Source organism: Stylophora pistillata, chromosome 12 (assembly GCF_964205215.1).
Source record: "Stylophora pistillata chromosome 12, jaStyPist1.2, whole genome shotgun sequence".
Taxonomy (NCBI): domain Eukaryota; kingdom Metazoa; phylum Cnidaria; class Anthozoa; order Scleractinia; family Pocilloporidae; genus Stylophora; species Stylophora pistillata.
This window is the reverse complement of record NC_142530.1, coordinates 12,791,182-12,812,147: the sequence shown is the minus strand read 5'-3', so window position 1 is coordinate 12,812,147 and position 20,966 is coordinate 12,791,182. Positions and strand designations below refer to the sequence as shown.

Here is a 20,966-nt window from a genome sequence, read left to right as displayed (position 1 = left end):
GTATATTTTTTATTTGCTGCAGTATATTTTTTGTTTGCGTTGAGCCTTCTGGGCCACCGTAGAAAGGAGATCCCAAAGTTCTTTTCGCATTTTCAAATTTTATCTGCTCTTTTAAATTCTGCAAGAAAATGAAGAAAATCACTCGCGAATAGTGAGCCAAAGTTGAAATACTCTTGTCTTCATTCTGGGGAGTACTGGGACGAATCAATGTTTGCGAATGTAAACGCTTATATCAAAAACACAGTCGCTGAAGTAAGGAAGCAATATAAAATGAAAGAAATGGCAGCAACAAATGACCCAGAAGGAACTATTTCCAGCGAACACAGGAGTCAATAGGTACATTACGGTCGGTTGGGACTGTTGGAAGCGTACACGGGCGGCCTGGGACCAGGACGGTGAAAGGGCGCGAAAAATTTCACCTTAAGTTCGGGCAACAAGACAGAGGATGGTGAAGTCAAGATACGAGACTCATTCGTAATTTCTTTCGCAGAAGGCGCAATTAGTGAAGAAGAGTTTTTATTTTCATACGAAGAATACGAATCAGTGAATCCTTTTTATCCATATCGGGAATTTGAGCCATCTTGTTTAGAATTTGCTGCCAGTAATAATAATAATAATGATAATAATAATAATAATAATAATAATAATAATAATAATAATAATAATAATAATAATAATAATAACATTTATACGGGATAACCCCTTCAGTGTACTAAGCCCTGGTATCAATGGGGGTCCTGTTATTAAAATACTTAATTAAAAAATACAAAAAGTCTAAAAGGTAAAAAGCACTAAGAAAAACTGTTGCATGGCCGACATCAATAAAAAGAGATGTACATCTACACGAAAACATCTAATTGAGGGGGAAGTCTTTCGTGTCCCTTGAGAATTCAATAAAGGTTCCTTTGCTTTAATATGGCGAGGGAGACCGTTAAATTCCATCGCGCCAGTAAAATAAAAGGATTTCTTGGCGACCTCAAGGTTGACTTTTGGAAGATGAATGTCATTGCAGCGTCTAGTCGCAAATGAGTGTAATGAAGTATTTAAATTAAAATAGTTATTCAGATAAGGCGGTACTGAGCCATCAAGGCATTTTCTAGCTAACAAGACAATATGAGAGTTTTCGTCTATTAATCAAAGGTACTAGACCCAAAGTAACATTCAGCTCTTTAGTATCGAGACCAGAATTTGGAAAAATTAACTTTGCAGCTCTATGCTGTAAGCTGTCACTACAGAATTAACTTTACCACAGCCGTGCCAGGCCACCTCACAGTAATCAAAAGCAGGTAAAATCATCGTCTTATAAAGGCGTTAAGCAGCAGCCATGGGAATAGAAATTCTCAAACGCCTAAAACACCCAATTTCCTTGGGACCTTATTGATAACGTGCTCAATATGGTTTTTAAAACTCAAGTGCTGATCAATTACAACGCCAAGACATTTGAAAGACTCGGATTTTTTCAAGGAAGATCCATTGTGGGATAAGCTTATACTATCCTCCCGCTTAAGCCGTTGATGTGAGCCATATATTACATATTCAGTCTTGCTCATATTAAAAAAAAGCTCATTTTCTTGCATCCGCGAAGAAATACGGTTAATATCATTGTTTAGGCTTGCTTCTAACTCAATAGCAGTTTTAGGGGTAAAAAAACAACACTGTATCGTCTGCATAAAGCAGAACTTGCGAGAAGCAGATGCAGGAAGGCATGTTTTATATGTACAATATAAAGATCAGGGGCCCCAAAATTGACCCTTGAGGGACGCCAGAAGCTATATCCAGGGGCGAGGAGAGAGCTTTATCGACCTCTACGCACTGGGAACGGCTTAGCAAATAGCTAGAAAACCAAAGAAGAGTCCTATTACATATGTCATATCTCTGTAGCTTGTTTAGAAGGATATGGTGGTCTAGCGTATCGAAGGCCTTCTTCAGGTTAACGAAGACCGCTCCAGTGAGAAGACAATTATTCATATTTCTACGGATTTCATCCGCAAAAAAGGTGACAGCTGTTTCAGTGGAGAAATTCTTCCGGAATCCAGATTGACAGGACGACAAGAGATTGTTAGCGTTTAAATAACTAAACAATTGATGATATACGACTTTCTCGGCGATTTTGGAAATTACTAGGAGAATAGAAATGGGACGATAGTTATCCATTTCAGTCTTCTCTGTTACCGGACTTCAATAACGGAACAACTCTTGAAGTCTTCCAGTCGTCCGGCACCACTCCAGATGAAAAGGAAAGGTTAATTATGTGAGTCAGACACTCCGAAATAACCGGGGCTCCGTCCTTAAGTAAACGTGCAGGAATGTTATCCAATCCAGTAGCTTTGTTCACTTTTAGCTTTCTCAACAAATTGTAAACAACATTTGGTCTTACTAAACTTAGCTCGAAGTTTTCGTTTGTAAAAGTAGCTTCAGTATTCTGCAAAGGTGACTGCTGTCGTTGGCAAGATATCTTGGACGATCTTTGAGATAATTTGTCATTGATGGTCTTGACAATTGAGGTGAAGAAGTGATTAAAACTATATCACTACACCACTGTACCAGAAAGTTTTTTCACACAAAAAAAGCAATTCACCAAAAAGAAATAAGTCCAACAGGAAGAAAATCTATGGCTAACTAAATGCGAATAAAACAGCCTGAAAATTGGCTACAAACAGCGGAAAATGAAATTTTAATGAGAATGATTCTTACCGTCTTCACCACAACGAGAAATCGCGGGAAAACAGACCGTCTCAGAGGCAAGGCGGTTGGTATCTCATCGAAATTTTTGTTGCATGACACATTCCCAACCGTCGTAGCCAACCGTAGTCCACAATCTTAAAGTCTCTATTAGCGCTTCTCGAACGAGGTATAGAACAGCTACGAGACAAAGTTAAGAATGTAAACGTAGGAGTATCTTGGTGAGATTGACCTGCGTACTCTGCTAACAACTCAGGTGGAGAACCTTCATGCAGTCTCCCACTTCAAAAACGAGACTTTCAATTCTCTTCAGTGTGCTCAAGACTTTGGAACAGCTTCAAAGAAATCTTTAAAGGGAACAACGAAGTGGGGTGCGAAGTACTTCACACATGAGGTCTTATTATCCGGTGCCTAAATCCAGTGTGGAGTTACGGGATGTAGATTTGATGAAACCTCCTCCAGCTGGTAACGTTGATCCCAACATTGAGGCAGCCATGAAGGAATTGGTTGTCAGGTATCGACCTGTCCGGCAAAGGACGGTAAGAAGCGAAACAGCAAAGGACAAAGCAGGAGCCCTGCCGCTAGCTGTATATTCCAGTACGCCATCGTGTACTAGAGTAACATTCCAAGAAGATGTTCAAGACAATCCAGGGACAGGCAATGAAGAACGAGTCGACCAGGATACAAATATTCCACGAGCTATAGACGAAGTACCGAGAATCACCTTTGTTGACGAAAACATGCTCGGAGTTGTCGCAGTTGGTGACGTGACAGACCTCCCCGGGTAAGAGGATGAATTCGACACCGACTCGGAGAGCGATGCGGACAATGATGCAGACATAACGTTCAGCAGATTTGGTCGCTCCATCCGCCATTGTTTCTGCCTTGATCACTAGAAACATCTGGGACTATCAGGACAATCAGGACTATTCGGGTATGGTATATAATTAAATGTTTTTGGCCAGGATGGAGTGACATGTTTGTCATTTTTGTTGACCATTATACATTGTGAGTACTGAAGCTGATCTTATTGGTAAAAGAAATATTCTGTTATTGCATTCATAACTAATTAAATTTAAACACTCATTTATGTTAACTTTATCTCTTTTTGTTTACAGTGCAGATACTCCAATGGGACCATCTCACAAAGCTAACCAATCATATTGACTTAACGGACATACGGATTGACAACGGATGATAATCCGTAAATTTGCTTAATTTTACTGTTTATTTCGATGTTCTATCCCATTGGTTGTTTGATTTGAATATCGTAATCTGATTTGTTACTGATATATTCTCGCTAAATGGTCACGGTTAGTGTATCCTCGCTGTAAAAGCGCTTTAAGAATTGAACTGTTATGGGTTATACAAGCCAAATCTCCGGTAGTCTTCAAATATGGTCGATCATAAGTCTGTGGACATCTTTGGCAGTCTTAGTTGACATCTTCGGCCGTCTTTGGACATCTTCGGCAGTGTTCGGATATCTTCGGGAGCCTTCGGACATCTCCGGCAGCTTTCGGATATCTTCCTCACTCTTCGGAAGTCTTGAAATAATCCCTAAGTGTTGGAAATTGGCCAAAAAAATCCTCTTTTATACAATAAACATAGGCCCAACAGAGATATTTCCCCTTTTAGGGCGTAGTTTGTTTATGGGCAAAAAAATAATGTTACAGTGAATTTTTTAATGTTAGTGTTAAAATGGTTAAAGATTAACTGTTTAATGTTATGTAGCCGAAAAAATAAGTGTTATCGAAGTATTCCCATTCAGACCCTCTTTGAACCGGCAGTCTTCAATGCGAACAGCATGGGCGGCGGCTTCACCTTCATCACTACTCAGTGAGATTGCTGTGCTCTGCTTTCTTGCTGACGTTTCCCTCAATTCTATCATTTTGTCGGTATTTCAATTAAAAAGATTTTAATTCCTACTTCCTTTACTTTACCATGCACTTCTATTCCCCCAAAACTTTTCATGGCTTTTTTTAGTATTATTATTTCCTTTCCAGGATCTCACTTTTTCAATCATAGCTGCATTTCATTTTTTATTCATTAACGATTTTGAAATGCATTAAAGATGTTATTTTTAGCTCCTGCAATAACGCTTGTCATCAAAAATTAATTAGCACCGTATGTTTTCAGCCTTGAAAGTTAAATGTAGTTTTGGACATGGACCCACTATTCTTAGAGTTTTTTTCGACTGGTAAAACGAGAATTGTAGCCTAACAACTGTTGTTATTCAACGGCTCTGCTTTTGGTGCTGACAAACCGAAGCCGTTTAAAGCCAGTTAAAATGAACTAATTTGCCTGAGATTAAATAGACTCAGCTGATTGGTTGCACCATGAAAGATATTTGTATGATCAACACTGCCTTTGTCAATAAGGCTCCTTGAGTGGACGCCGACGAATACAGATGAAAGTAACGTCAAGAAACAGCCTACCATAATTTCTAACAAGACGTCCGAAAGCTAAGGTAAGCGTGGTCATCATCTAATATGATTCACTTGGCCACCTAAGACATCGTTTGGGATATCTTTCTTGCCAAAGAATCCTTTATCGCACTTTGTTTGCGACTTAACACTCAAAAAATTTATTCATGGCTAAGCCAGACTCAATTCCAGCGTTAATTGAAGTTTTTTTATTATGCATTTCAAAAGAGGAGACTGCCCGATGCTTTATCAAGTGATGCCAACACAAATGTTTCTTGCCGTCTTATTTAACAATTTTTAAAAGCCGAAGCTTGTTTTGCTCATCAGTAGCGTAACAACACAGTTTTGTTGAAGGCAGCTCTCTGCTTTAAGGTCAACAAGCGAATAGGTGCAGATATCTGGTCGCGTTCTTGTTTTCCTTCCCAAATTTGAATTGCTGAAAGTAATTTTTAACACAGCTTGACTTCTCAAGTTTGATGTATGTATGAACGCATAAACACCACATTTTGTTCGCTAGTTACTTCGTATGTAGTCTACGGAATTTAAATAAATATACATGGTAACATCCAAAATACCCTAAAATACAAATTCTTTGCTCGCCAGAATGTAATCGAATAGAATTCTGGTCAGCGCATTTTGATACCATGAATGGTTATGATTTAGACAAATAGATTTTGTGAGGTACATGTTGAACGCAGCCGGTAATGTATATTGTGAAGACACTATTTAGACTGTCTCTTGTGTTTGGAAAAGAGGAGTAAAATTTACATAACAGTGAAAACACTACCTAAAATCCATTTAGAAAAAATATTAGGAGGACTTCTCATTGGTTTTCGTCAGCAAGGAAAACTTTAGCTTCACATTTTTAATTCGCTTTTGTGCTCGAATTAAAAAGGTTAAAGCGTTTTTTTTAGTCCTGACGTAATTATCAGTATGTAATTATGGTTTCCTCACTTTCATTAATTTCGGAAAATTTGTATCTTACTGTCAAAAGAAGCTAAAGAAATATAACGAAAAATGAAATTTCTCCAGAATGCCTGATATCTTCTGTTATGTTGATAGGCTGTGACTCTCAATCTGCTATTGTTGTTATAATGACATTTTCTTTTCTTTAATTTGGACGTGAAGGTTATAGCGCCAGAATTGAAGGATTAACAATAACAGCAACATCATTTGCCGAATTGAATGTTCTCCGCCGTGCTCGTCGCAGAATTCTCGAGTGTCGTCAGAAAGTAATTTAATGGATCTTTTTCGTAAAGCAACCCAAGCCTCAGTTCACAAAATTCATTTCAGGAATAGGTACTATTTGTTGCCTTTTTTTTTTTTTATTTTCACTCTGGACGATATCAATTTCCAATATACGCGCGTTTCTCCGGCATAAACGAATGGTAGGCCACTGTGAAGCTTTCCCTCTCTCGTAGTGCTAAGTATGTTCTCAATCTTGGTTTTTTTTTTTAATCTACATGAAGTATATGATCTTTGTTAAACATTAAAATCGTTACGGAAAGGGCCCCTACTTACATGTAACATGAAAGGTTATTAACATATTTCACGCGACAAAATCTCCTCTTTGACACCGTTAGTCAAGTGATAGATACTCTCTGATATCTAAAAGTGACTGTTGATAAAAGATTTAAGACCTGACGGTCCTTTGCATTTTGTTACATTTAGTCTATTGATTTATGGAGCATTTGAGAGACACGATAACTATGTCCACAATGATTCATACTCATGACAACTTTAACAGTCCTGGAACATGTTTGAAACCCTTTTGGATGGCATTAAATTTTTAACTCGACCACAAGCTACATGTTAACCCGGGTTGGATCCCTACGATGGATAACCTCTTGCAATCAAATGTTTTTGAGCGTTCACCTAAAAAAAAGAAGAGAATGCAGGTCAGCCCTCCTTGTTGACCCTGCTAGGAGGGGCGACATTTTATCAATTATTTTCTCTTGATGATTCTCATTGCATTTTAACTCTTCATATGACCTTTACAGCCGGTAGAAAGGCTACCCCTTGTATGGCTCGGTGCTAACTGCATGGCCACAGAGTATGACTATCTCGGCCCCGGTTTATGAAAAGTTTATACTTCTAAAAATACTTTTATGATGATGCATCCCAAGGTTACAAATAAGTCCGAGCTCGCGTATTGAAGTGTTTTAAGGTGTGTCTTGCAAACAACAATTCGCTCAGAGTTCCCTTGGTCTCAAAATACACAAATTTAACCTGTTAGAGTTTTCCTCTTTTGTTTCGTGCCATGTGAAAGCTATAGATCGTTTGCCTTTCTTGTTTTCAAGACACATCCTTAAAAGGCTTAACTTTTTTTTTTACAAACAATGTCATTCGCACGCCTCATAGTCTTATGGAAAAGATGTGTTTTTACATTTATGCCTAAAAGGACAAACTAAAACACAAAAACTTTGTGGTCTTTGAATGAAAAATATTTCATTCAGTGGTTTAGCGTATGGCAAGCATATACGATTTCTTGATTGACTGTTTTTACCGAAACAAGCCACACACTCTCATATCACGTTCCTTTTCAAGAGAGAGAAGCTTGAATAAGTGCCAAATTAGTTTTAAGGCACTGACTGGCATGTTGCCAAGCTATCTCTCTGAAAAGTTTCAAAGAGTCAGCACCGTTCACTCGAGGAACACACGAAACTGTTACAGAAAGTTAATTGTACCTCGAGTGAAACGCTGATATGGGCACTCTACAATCGCGGATCGCACTTTTACTCATGCTGCTACTAGCACCCTAGCTACTTTTAGGAAACAACTCCAAGCATTTCTTTTTAGGAAAGCGTTCAGTACTAGTTTATAATACTTAATAGTAATCTAAAGCGCTTTTGAATACGTGCATAGTTTTTAGCGCTATATATATGTTTTTTTTCTTCAGTACTCGAGAGACAATGTTCTTTGAAAGAATAGAAAATTTTGGTATCTATCGTTTTTATAGCATAAATAAACATATTACGCATCGTCTGAGGTCAATTCAGTTTCCAAGCGAATACTTCATAAGGTTATAGAGCCCGCATGTAACTAGTTATGTCATAAAAGCAATAAAACGCATTCTTTTCCGCGCACCATAACGTGATAAGGCCACGCGGGATGTTGGGAGAACAGTTCAAAAGCTTATAAATCACGAGCCGCTTTCCTCGTGTTCTCTCAACATCCCGCGTGGCTTTATCACGTTATAGAGTCCGGAAAAATGTGTTCTATTGCTTGAAAAAAACAAAAACAAAAACAAAAAACACGAAACCATACACAAAAAGGAAAATTACATGTTATGTAAATATAACTTAAATTTGAAAAGAGGGAATGATATATATTATAACTTCTAAATAAAAACAAAGTCGGTATGTATAAAGCGAGCAGTAGAAGCGGAGAGTATGCCAAATTTGAAATCCTCAAAGTAGTCTCTGGTGTGTACGCGTTTTTTCAGATTACTGAGACTCGAGCGTCCAACTTCTTGTTCATAGTAGCGCTCAGTGTTCCTTAAGGGGGCATTCTGGTCAAAAAAAATTAAAAATCTTTATTTTTTTCGAAAATGTTTTGATGGCCTCTTTAGTTGGGCAAATCTGTCTAGTTTAAAGTTTTGATGTCAGTTTTTCCACTTCCAGTTTGCGAGTCAGTAAAAAATGAGGTTTTCTTAGCCTTGTTTTTTTGTTGTTTTCGGTTTCCATAGCAACGGTTTCAAATTTTGCGTTATTTTTGCGATCGATGCGTTATAACTTGTTAAAACACGTTCCTACGGTCTGGTGTGACCAGAGTCCGTTCCACAGGTACAATCTTTTCGGTTCTAAGCTAGGTTACTAAGCCAATTTAGCTCTCGGTCAAAACTCCGCATTGCTCCATAATACTTTCGCATTGCTCCATAATATTTTCGAATTACAATGCCAAAAGAAGGACGCAAACAAGCTGTTTTAAGGAAAAATGTTTCGAAAAAGCGAAAAAGTGGTTTCAGAGGCACTTTAGTCCATGATTTAAAGCGCCAGAATAAAGAGAAACGGCCAACAGTAGGAGTTACTTTCGTCGATGAAGACGATGTGGTCAGCGAGCTAATTCCACCACCAGCTGTGCCTGCATCTTCCAGAAAGATTCAAGTCTCTGAGACTGAAAGCCTCTCAGACGAGAATTCCTATAACCCTTTCGAGTCAGCAAATGGTTATCGCCTTGTTAGCATGGATAGCTTAAGGAAATTTTGTAACAGGATTCATTCACACTCTAAATGCTCTTCAGGTGAGTCTAGAGCTTTATCACATACACGTGTAATCTGTATGTAACGTATCTATCTTTCTACCTACAATCTGCTTAACTTAATAGCTATGTTATGAAGTTTCTTAACTGTTTATTTTGTTTTGGCTGCTTTAGGCCATGTTGAGTTAGAAGAAGACTGTACAAGTAGATTTGGCTTGAGCAGTTCCATCTATGCCAGGTGTGATGAATGTGGAATGTCAGAACTACTTGCTACTGGATACCACAAATCTGATGCCACATTACCGAATACTATCCAAGGAAAAGATTTAAATCGGAGAGTTGTTTATGGTGCCTTTGAAATGGGTTTAGGAAGGGAAGGAATAGCCAAACTGTGCGAAGTGTTAGATATGCCTTTCAGTATTTCAATTGATACATGGTATAGACATGAGGATGCTCTCTTAGAAGCCCACACTGATGTCGTTAAGAGGAGAGATTCTAAAAGAGTAAAACAGGCTGAGACATGAGTGGACAAACAGTACAAGAACTACAGAATCATGAGGAGGCAGGCAAAACAAAGGGATGAAGAGCTGAGGTCCAACCGGGAAGGTGTGACATATGAGGCGGGAGGCTTCAATGATCTTGGACTGAACAGTGGACCATCAAGAAAGAGAAAAAAAAAATGAACAGACATAAAAGCCATTCCCTGGTGACATTTACTGCTGTTTGATATAGTATTATGGTGAAATATCAAAGCAAATCAGTAGTTGAGAGAATGGAAGTCATTTTCATTGTTTTTTCTCTTTTACAAATGTTTAAGGCTATTTTCTGAAAAATGGCCATTTTTCCTACTGCCAGTACTGCCCCCTATTTTTTTGTTTCTTAGATTTAAGGTATGTTAGTCAAACTTGGCTCAAGTGTTTAACATATAGACTACTACAACTTGATGGGACAAAATTAGACCATATAAAATAGGAGCATATTTACAGGAAAAAACATAAAGTAAATGTTCATTTGGTTGCCATGACAACAATATCCGCCGTAACCAAATTTTGCCCCATTAAGTTGTAGTCCCTTTTATATAGAGTTGATGTGCCAAACATAAGTTTATTTGACTGCATTTTCATTAGAAACAAAAGGGGGCAGTGTATCAAGTCTAACAATAATATTTTATGTTATAGGGTTAATAATTAACTTCAGAAATGCATGGTCAGCAATTTAAGATCAATATTGAAGAAAGCATAATCAGGTGCCTCTTTGGTGAAAATGTGAGCCATTTAGGCTAAATTTTGAATTTTTTATGAATTTTAAAAGTTGTGGTCACAATCGTCCTAGTTTTAGACCAGAATGCCCCCTTAACACAGCGCCGCAATATTTAAGGGAGTCTTTCATGTATCTTGTTTGGAACCTACATGGTTACTGTTTAAAGGTCGCGTCCCCTCAGAGAGTAACCATTTGTGCGACATTTAAAGATGTTTTTAGACAGCGAGTCGAGGAAAGAGGCATTATAGCCTTTTTAAAAGCTCAAAGATGTCTAATTTATAATATAAAGAAAGTGTAGGCCACTGTTCGTATCTTAACACATAAGATGATGTTATATCTTTAGACAGGTTAAATATAATTCTGGCCACCTTGTAATGAAGTCTTTTTATTGAACCGGATATATCAGAATTACTAGAAGATCCCAACAGAACTAAACTAAATTTTACAGAAGTCAAAATTACTTCAAAATAAAATTATTTCAATACATCCTTTGGGAGTAATCTGGATCGTTTTAGCAAGTTTAATTCATTAGTAAAGTTCGTTTTGGTTTACAGTACATTCGGTACCCCAGCTGAGTTACTGGTCAACTTTTTCAGAGATTTACTTTATTTATTTGCGTTGTCTTCACGAACCATACTTAGACTAGCTGCAGTAAGACACCTTTTTTACTTATTTCCTAATTTAACCGGTTTGAACTGATCTATATTCAGACAAAGTCGATTATGTGAGAAAACATTACATGATAATAACTAAGTGCTAAAAATTACCATATGAAACGAAGGGTACGACAGTTCCGTGCAGTTCACCTTAAAAGATCAAAACTTCGTCTCATGGTTAGTTGCCGTGATCCACAGACCAGACTTGAACACAGGTATGATCGATATCTTACCCTCAGCTCCAAGCTTGGCCATTGTTTGATGATTTCTTCTCTCATCGTGTAACGGCTGCCACGCTTTTTGCCTGCTGTTAAGAAGACGTTAACAAACTTGTGCGCGCGCGACTCGCGTGCGCGTGCTTTGAGGTTACGAAGTAATCTCGTAAGCAAATCACGCGGACCCTTTTTAATGTTGACGTGTGCGATTTTTAGAGAAGAGTAGTTAAAGTTTTTTTGTTTGTTTATCGTTTGGTTGTTGTCGTTTGCCGTAAGACTACAGTTTTCTGTGTTAGAGTAAGTGTCTGTTTGGATTTCCCGTGTCGCTTCCGAATACCTAACTTATATTGAAGTTCGTTTTGGTTCAATTCTTACAAGCGGGACTGTTATGTAAGTGCTAATGTTCCTTTCCTTGAGCTTATATATAGTTTTTTGTGAGTTTGTTTGAGTTTTTAGCTAGCTTTGCATCTTGCGTTTATATCGGAATGTTTGGAATGTTGGTTTGTCTATTCGCATTTAGCTTAGCTTCTTCCTTATAAATTCATATTTCAGTTTACGATAAGTACTTGGATACCACGACTACGTTAAATAAAACGATTCAAGGCTTGTCCGTAAAATATATCTTCGCTTCATAGTGTGTCTTCATTTGCGAAACTCATAGTTGTCGTCGAAATTTTGCTTCGCTTGTGTCGGCCGCTACATATCGATTCTTCTGGATGTCCAGGCAAGTCTTGATGATCTTGAAATATGCCCTTCATAATATTTCCTTTTTTTGTCTTATCAACTGACCTAGATAGCCATTTGCAGTGTCACCTTTCCTGAGTTTCTCTCATGTTTCCCATGAGGTGAATAAACTAAACGTGCAAGGCTTTATTTAAATTTGACATAACGTATGTTTCAGTGCGTTGATTCTGTTCTGATTTACTCATCATAATATTTTTTCGGCCATGCACACGGCATAGTCTTACTGAACGGTGCCATACAAGTTGGAAAAGAGCACCAAATTATCCTAACGCGAGGTTTTTAGAATGTTGAAACAATTCACGTTATCATTTCAAGACTCTACTGATTCATTGAGAAAAGGGTGAGCGATAGTTGACTCAAGTGTAGAGCAAATGAGGAGAGTAGCACAAAAGTTTTTGCGGTCAGAACGTTAAAATTCTGCTGCCAACTACATTTTTGAAAAGCTCCTCTTTCAAGTGCACACACCTAATTCGTGTAAGCAGATTACTGTATCTTCGAAATGTTCGCAGAACACTGGAACCGATCCTATATCAGTTTTCATTACTTTAATTTCTTTCCGTGTCATACCTTTCTTGGCCATGAAAATTATGCTGAAACACTGGAGCATCAAATTACCATGATAAAGCTTTCAATTTGACCAAGTAAAGTTTTGTGGACCAAGCATATTAACGAGAACAACAAGCGAAACAAAGTGTTGCTAAGCGATCCACTAGGCTGCCGGATGATATTCAATCAAGGTACTTAATGTTTTTTTTTTATTCAAACAAGCAGCCGCACTCGGTCACCTCATCAAAGATCAAACTTTCAAAAAAGAAAACTCACGAGATCACACTTTCATGTCCTGTATTTTTCCAAACAATGTCATGTCGAGTACAATTGAAATAACACAGGGGGATTGTCGCCCTTTGTCATCAGCTATCGGCTAAAACCATTCTTCATTTTGATTGGTAATATATATATTTTGCTCCCTCTTTTTGTTGAAAACGTTTGTAGCTTTGTGATAAAAAAAAAGAGAAATTATAGTCCATTAATAGAACTGAATGTTATTTGCAAAGGAGGGTGATTTAGTCAGTTCTCAAATCACCACATTTGCGCTTCATCTAACAATCAGGGCAAATATTTTTTAAATTTCTTTATCTCAAAACCGGTAGAGTCTAAGTATTTAAAAAGCATCCGCAGAAAGGTCACGATGGCCAAAATAGTGTTTGCTCCTGGCTTGTTGATATCCAATCAAAACTTTCCAAACGTAACCATATGTAAATTTCGGAGTGGTCACGTGAACAAAACAATTCTCATCTCAGACTCCCTCTGCAGCTCTTGACCTGTCGTTTCGACGAAGGTGCAGTTCAACTCTGACGATAATTTTGTTCTTTTGAAATAGTCAGAGGGATACATACGATGTCAGAAACGAAAAGAAAAACTTCCTGATGACACAGTTTGAATATTTTACCTTTCTGCTGAGCAGAGCATGAATTATGGTCGAGGATTGTCCAGTTGTTTTGGTAGTTCGTGAACCCGAAAAGTTTTAGAATTGGTTGCTACGGTCCTTAGTAATTTTCTCCGCGTATTGTTTAAAGAATTTTCATGAAAGGACCCATGTTATCTTACCACAAAAACTTAGTCCGACCATCCATTCTATTCAGTCGGTGATCATGTCAGCGCATACTGACTCTGCTGCTTTCAACAGAAGATCTTCCACACCATCGAGACGAGCTTGGGAAGAAACAGTAGAGAAACCACCGGCAGGCGACTCACAGAACGATCTAAACAAAAATGTAGCAGACGGAAATAACTCTGTCTCTCAAGAAAGAACTGGCAGTGAAGGACAGAAGACAATGACAAGTATGGAGAGTAACGGATCAACTGAAGTTCGACTTCGCTCTGTGGAAGTTGGTGTCGAGGAGAACGCCAACTTCAAAGCGAGTAAAAGTGAAATCGCTCAAAAAGATACTACGACGAACGGATTCCCGGACGTAAACGTTAAAAATGGAAAAAAAATTGATTTAAAAGATCCCGAAGCGTTGAAAGGTGATCATGTATGCGAGGATTCCTGTTGTGGTGACTGGACGTTATTTACGCGGGTTTTCAAGTCGAAGAGATTCGAATCGGAAAAGCTCGAGGGCCTTTATCAACGTTATGTGTTTCGCCTGAACCAAAAGTTCATGAGCTGGCTTATTGGATTGCTACTTATCTTAACATTCATTCTCATAGGTTTACAGTTCGGTATGGAAAATAAGATGCAGCCAAAGAATAATGCCGAAGGCATTACTCTATGTATATTTGCCGTTGCTTACATCTTGCTGGCTTTAATTGTGAACAGAAGTGGTTCCTCACAGAGCCATTTGAATTGGGTTTCTTATATTTTGCTCGCCATATCTTGTGGATTTGTTCTAGCTTCAGTGGTTTGTCCTCCTTCAGAGGATGCAGATCCAAGCCACCACAAAAGCCTTTATTCGCCATCAGATGGCGTATGGCTAACAACTTTCTTCGTCTATATGACTTACACCATGTTGCCAGTAAGGATGAGAATCGCCGTCTTCGGTGGTTGCCTTCTTCCTGCGATACATCTTATTTCAAGCGCTGCGATGAATAATAAGGACCCAAACCTTTCAAGATTGGTAAGCATGATTTTTGTATCTGTATTATATATTGTTAATTTTCTTGTTTTTAATTACGGGTTTCATGATTTGTGGAGTGCCTTGCTATCTAGCAGCTTCCCGAACATGTCTCGCTGCATAAATAATTTATGTGTAATGTTTACTTTGCGAGGAAAACTTAATGTTTGAACTTATGGAAAATGTATTTTTAAGAGCAGTTTTTATACCCTTGCGTCTGCAAAGCTTTTGGACGAGAATAATTTAGTTCTTAATACATCTTTCCCTTCCTTCACATACTGCGGATTTGAAAATCCATAAACGGATTCCAATTCTCTCGCATTGCTTATTTCAAGTGCAGGTGAAATAGCCACATATTTTAATTACAATAAACAGCTGGTTAAGGTCGTAAAGAACATGCGCCTCTTTTTTCCATTGGTACTTTTATTGCAATTAGGGTGTTAATTTATTAAGAAAAGCGCTTGATTAAAAAAAAAAAAAAAAAAAGAAAAGAAATAGACCTCACAAAATTCCTTTATGTTTATAGAAGTAGCCAGGACTAAGGGCAATTCAAGCGCAGTTATTTTGTTTCTTTGTTTTGCTCAGCATTTGCCCTTTAATTAGCCTTGCTCACACTTGTAAACAAATTATTTCAAACATTTACTCGAAAACTTCAGAATTCTTTTGTTGTTTAGCTTTATCTGTTCATGAGGATGGTGAAGAACATATCAGAAGTCTTTGTCTAATGGTATTGAGTTGTTAGTGTGAACCAGGCTCATGATTAAAAAGACTGATTTTACTATCTTAATGAAGTGATGATACTAACTACTCAAAAACTGAGAATAAAGTAGTTATTGGAAAATCTTAAAGCCGGGGCCTTGCCAACATTAGTACAGCTTTGAGATTTTCTAGGTACACCACCATGTCTGCAAATTTAACATCAGCCACCCTTAATCGCTGACGACGTAGATGGCTTGGCATCTGTCCAGCTCAAATTTGCCTTGGTGGCATCTGGATCTACTCTAGCCTTTTTAGAGGAAGCATTTTCACTTTGTCAATCAAACGACGAAACAACACTGGGCTTGGTAACCATTCCATTTCGAATGTTTCCGGAGTTGTTGTTGTGTTTAAACGGTCAGGAATCCGAATATCCTTTCAGTGTAAACGCCTACGAATCTGAATACTCCAAAATTGATGAAGCCGGAAACATTTACGAATCCGGAGAACTCTCCTCTAGTGTAAACCTAGTCTAAATGGGTCCCAAAAATGCAGAATTTGTTGTGTTACATCCAATGATACATGCATTTACCAATTTGTTCATCAGGGTCAAAGTTAACTCAGTAAACTATCACATATTTGGTTAACAAAAAGTGATTGTTTATGGCAAAAAAGACTTGAAAAACTATTTGGGCATACTAATGTCAAATGGCTCTGCAATGGCGTGGCTTGAAAAATGTAAGCTACAGTTGCTCTCAGCTTCATCTAGAACAACCCTCATGCTTCTCTTATTCTCTGAAAACTTCTCTTGTGCATCTAAACCACAAGCAAGAAAAAATTTAATTTCACTGTCACACAGTGAAAATTAACATTAAAGGTGGCTTGTCTCACATTGAACCTTGCATCTTTAAAATGTGTTATCTTGAACTTCTCTCAAGAGTTGCAATAACAATTTTAAATTTTTTACATTTGTTTGTTCCTTTTCAATTCACAAAACTTTGGAAACTTTGCAAATTCACACAATTTAATACAGTGTAGCACTTAACAGACAATTCACAACACAGCTGAAACAAGTTTATTTCAAATTCAAATGGTGTCTGATTTACCTGGCAATTTGTTCCCATACTTGAAACTGGTTAGCTCAGATGACTACCAGAAACTGTATAATATTAATCCAAGCTGTAATAATTATTCGATTGAAAAGAAATACTTTTATAATTCAAAATCAGAAAAATGCAAATCAAGTCTTTATCCCATAGCAAATTCAGAAAATGTGATTGGAAACTTACTTCTGTGGTGGGTCTTTAAAACAGTCTCATTCTACCAGTGAGCAGATTCAGTTAAGCAGATATTTGAACAGACTATAAAAACAACTCCTCTCTCTTTTTGATTCTTGTGAAAAACTGGTTTAACCCATTAATAGCCGCAGCTATTGTGAAAAACTGCGTTTTGAAGCTAGTCGAGCAGATTTCAGGTTACTGTTGTGGTTTCAAAAGCTCAAACTTACCACAAAGCCATTCACAGTATGTACACTCGACGGCCTTTCGATCCAAATGCAAATGGTATCGTTTGTAAGAAATTTTCAACCTGTTCAAGTACGTGCTCAAAGTCGTGCTCCAGGGTTAAATGTGATGACGTCACAAGGCGTAGAAAGGGTGTGGTTCCACATGGGCGCCAACGGGGGCACTGGACATCAATAGGTTAAACATAATAAGCTAACACTTTTAAATCACTTTGGGGAATTGATGTCAATCACAAGTCTGTCATGAAAAGACAACACCTATTTGCTGCCCATTATAGGAATGCTTTTCTGTAGATTTTTGCTTATTCATCAGTACTACCGTACTAACAGCTTTCATCAGTACTACAGTACTAACAGTACCTATTTAGCACAGTCTTCTCTCTCAAGTGAGCACAACTCTCGAGCGAGCATGAATACCTACGTACTAGTGTACTAACTTCAACTCTCGAGCAAGCATGAATTTCTACATACTAGCATACTAACTTCAACTCTCGAGCGAGCATGAATACCTACATACTAGTATACTAGTGTACTAACTTCAACTCTCGAGCGAGCATGAATACCTACATACTAGTATACTAGTGTACTAACTTCAACTCTCGAGCTAGCATGAATACCTATGTACTAGCGTACTAACTACAACTCTCAAGCAAGCATGAATACCTACATACTAGCAACTCGAGCTAGCATGAATACCTACGTACTAGCGTACTAGTATACTAACTACAACTCTCGAGCAAGCATGAATACCTACGTACTAGCGTACTAACTTCAACTCTCAAGCTAGCATGAATACCCGCGTACTAGTGTACTAACTACAACTCTCGAGTGAGCACGTACTAGCATACTAACTACAACTCGCTAGCGAGCACAAGCGTACTAGTGTACTAGCCAGTAACAACAACAACAACAACATCAACAACAACAACAACTTTATTTTGCACCCTGAATTAAATTAAATTTAAATTACAAAAAAGTAGTAAAGCAAATAACATAGAGTTTATGGCTGCCCAAAATAACCACCAGGCTAAGAGCAGCTAGCTAGCTGTCCTTAGGATTTTAAATACTGTAGTGACTAGTGGTGTCAGGTACTTAAGACTTCTTAAAGTAACACATACAACAACACAGAAACACACTGACAAAAACTAGTTATAAGCTATAAATACAAATTAGCGAAATTAGGCAGGAAAATAAAGTAAGTCTAGGCAGATTAACTAATGGAAGGAAAAAAATGTAGAGTGTAATAAGGTCAGTTAGTAACTTGCAAGAATAAATCATCTTAGCTTCTTCTTAAATTTTTTAAGTGATAGAAGCTTAATGTCATAACTGATTGCATTTCAAACCTTATTGCCTGGATATCTAATATTAAAAATACCGTTAGTACTTGGTACGGACAACTCATCACGGATTGCAGTTCATCTCTTTAGTACGTTAGTACTCAGTACGGAAAACTCGTTATGGCTTGTTGTCCATCTCTTTAGTACGTTAGTATTAGGTATGGACAACTCATCACGGCTTGTAGTTCATCTCTTTAGTACGCTAGTATGTTAGTACTTGGTACTGACAACTCATCACGGCTTGTAGTTCATGTCTTTAGTATGTTAGTACTTGGTACGGAGAACTCATCATGGCTTGTAGTTCATCTGTTTAGTACGTTAGTACTTGGTACGGACAACTCATCATGGCTTGTAGATGATCTCTTTAGTACGTTAGTACTAGGTACGGAAAACTCATCATGGCTTGTAGTTCATGTCTTTAGTACGCTAGTACATTAGCTCTTGGTACAGGCAACTTATCACGGCTTGCAGTTCATTTAGTATGCTAGTACGTTAGGTATGGACAAATCATCACGGCTTTTAGTTCATGTCTTTAGGACGCTAGTACGTTAGTACTTGGTACGGACAACTCATCACAGCTTGTACTAGTTTATGTCTTTACGCTAGTACGTTAGTACTTGGTACGGACAACTCATCACAGCTTTTAGTTCATGTCTTTAGGACTCTAGTACGTTAGAACTTGGTACAGACAACTCCTCACGGCTTGTAGTTTATATCTTTAGTACGCTAGTACGGACAACTCATCACGGCTTGTAGTTCATCTCTTTAGTACGTTAGTACATTAGTAGTAGGTGTGGACAACTCATCATGGCTTTGGAAGGTTTATTACTCAGCCGTTAGACCTATATATTTTATCCTCTTTTTAAACTGATTATTTCCTAAATTTATAATTTCTTTGCATAGGTGTAGATAAACAAATAAAGGAAAGATAAAATTGTACATTTATAATGGGCAAGAACAGCACAACCTAAACAAGTCTGGTAAAATCGGCTTAATTTTAATAGTACCTTAATCATCCGTACTAAGTGAAAAAAAAATCCTATTTTGGGCATGGTCTACCTATTTGCTAAATGAAACAATTGCCTGTTTCCAAAAACTATAATTGAATAAACAGCAATCAAAAAGTGACCAAGATGTACTTTGAGGCCAAAGCTTGATCCAAAGAAAAGAAAGGCAATTACTGTTGTTTAGAAGCTAAATCATCAAACTTTCTTGCCTGTAGAAGGGCCCCCCCCCCCCTTGCGATAGATTCACTATGCACTAAACATTGTTTACAGGAATTAAGGGCCAAGAAATTGCATGGCATTGTGTTGAAAATTTTAAAAGTTGCAAGATTTGAAAACAGAATCTTCTATAGAACAGTACTCTGCAAACAGATCACAACAGCTAAAAACAATAATGCAAGGGTGAAAAGAGTGGTTCAAAAGTGGCAAAGCTTCACTTTAGGTCAGCAAGTTCAGTGTTTCATTTCCTCTCATAATTGATGGCCTGTTTGGGAATTAAAGTCAATTCCAAAGGTGATGTTGTTGCTATTAAGGGATTAATGTCCTCTTTTTCTGAATCAAGTTTTCTTTAGCATATCATCCATTTCATTTTGAGGCCCAGAAGGATTTTTAGCAGTTGGAATGGAACAGAAACAAATTAAAGTTTTAATTAAACATTCAGAGCTTAAGTGGAGTGAAACCTTGCAGCAAAATACAATTGCACACATTGTGTTATTGATGTATCACTGTATACTCAGAGATTTATACCATGATGGCTATATGGGAATGCATCCGTTAGCATTTAGAATCCAGATCACTTGTTTCGTTTGCATGTATAATGCATAACGTCAGGTATTGTACTTGTGCATTACGGACAGCTCAGCAAGGAACCTTCCATCCATTGTGATTTTTATTTTATAAGTTAAGGGTTCACCTATTAATTAACAATTTACAATGAATCTTGGATCGGAATCACGTAGCGCAATCTCATCATGGAGACCGAAGTCTTCGATCGATCGGCTGAACTTTCAAGAGTTACAGGATCTAATCTCAACCCGAAAAAGCTCTAGTGTGCTAACGAAAAATTATCGTGGAATCAGGCTAAATGCTTCTGCAAAGAACAAAACATTTCGTCGATTCCCTGATCAAATACATACTGTCACGCCAGCGGTCTCGAGCCTGCCAACAAGGCTGTTCGTTCAACACTGGGCAACCAAACAGCTTGCATGTTGCATCTTCATTTGGTCTCTGTGCTGCACTACGTAAACAGCGAGAATTTCCAGTCGATGTATTTGTGAGTCCTCAACTGAATTATTCCTGTTTTTGATACGGTGAATCAAATCTCTTTTGACTGTAAAATACACGACAGATTTGGTGGGAAATGCCTACAGTCGAATGAACACGGGGAATTGCAAAATTTTCATCCAAGTATAGCCGAATTTGATACCAAGATTTGGAAATTGGGAAAGAATAATGGTTATATAAGTTAATTTCTGTCTTGTTACCCTCCTTTAGCAGCTTTGTCTCTGCCTTCTTCTTTAAATGAGTATTACACTACAGCAGTGTCATTGAAAAAAATATTGAAGGTCCTCCAGGTTTGGGCATTTCATACATGTACCTTAATTTCATCTAT

At 37.8% G+C, this 20,966-nt stretch overlaps 2 protein-coding genes and 1 pseudogene across 6 annotated transcripts in view; all 3 read left to right on the top strand.

Moving 5' to 3' along the window:
• The first annotated feature begins 270 nt into the window (after window positions 1-270).
• LOC148718847 (uncharacterized) lies at window positions 271-3,445 on the top strand (annotated as a pseudogene).
• A 1,567-nt stretch (window positions 3,446-5,012) lies between these two features.
• LOC111343062 (adenylate cyclase type 5) overlaps window positions 5,013-20,966 on the top strand; it is a 57,987-nt gene continuing 42,033 nt past the window's right edge. For 2 of the 5 annotated variants that reach the window (XM_088740295.1, XM_088740294.1), the window contains exon 1: window positions 13,484-14,798. In XM_088740295.1, the coding sequence (XP_088596421.1) occupies window positions 13,833-14,798 (966 nt within the window). In that variant the 5' untranslated portion in view covers window positions 13,484-13,832. Of the gene's footprint in view, window positions 5,150-13,483; window positions 14,799-20,966 lie in introns of those variants that run through there. The other 3 variants (XM_088740298.1, XM_088740297.1, XM_088740296.1) reach the window with 3 other exon arrangements.
• LOC111342280 (uncharacterized) lies at window positions 8,118-12,055 on the top strand. The gene is made up of 2 exons (XM_088740299.1): window positions 8,118-9,347; window positions 9,480-12,055. Exons 1-2 carry the CDS (start codon window positions 9,002-9,004, stop codon window positions 9,827-9,829), a joined length of 696 nt encoding a protein of 231 aa, XP_088596425.1. The 5' UTR covers window positions 8,118-9,001; the 3' UTR covers window positions 9,830-12,055.

Bases quoted from the DNA above. Each gene is read 5' to 3' on its own strand.
- LOC111342280 (XM_088740299.1), top strand. From the start codon at position 9,002: ATGCCAAAAGAAGGACGCAAACAAGCTGTTTTAAGGAAAAATGTTTCG. The intron at 9,348-9,479 runs GTGAGTCTAGAG...TGGCTGCTTTAG, and splicing joins ACACTCTAAATGCTCTTCAG to GCCATGTTGAGTTAGAAGAA.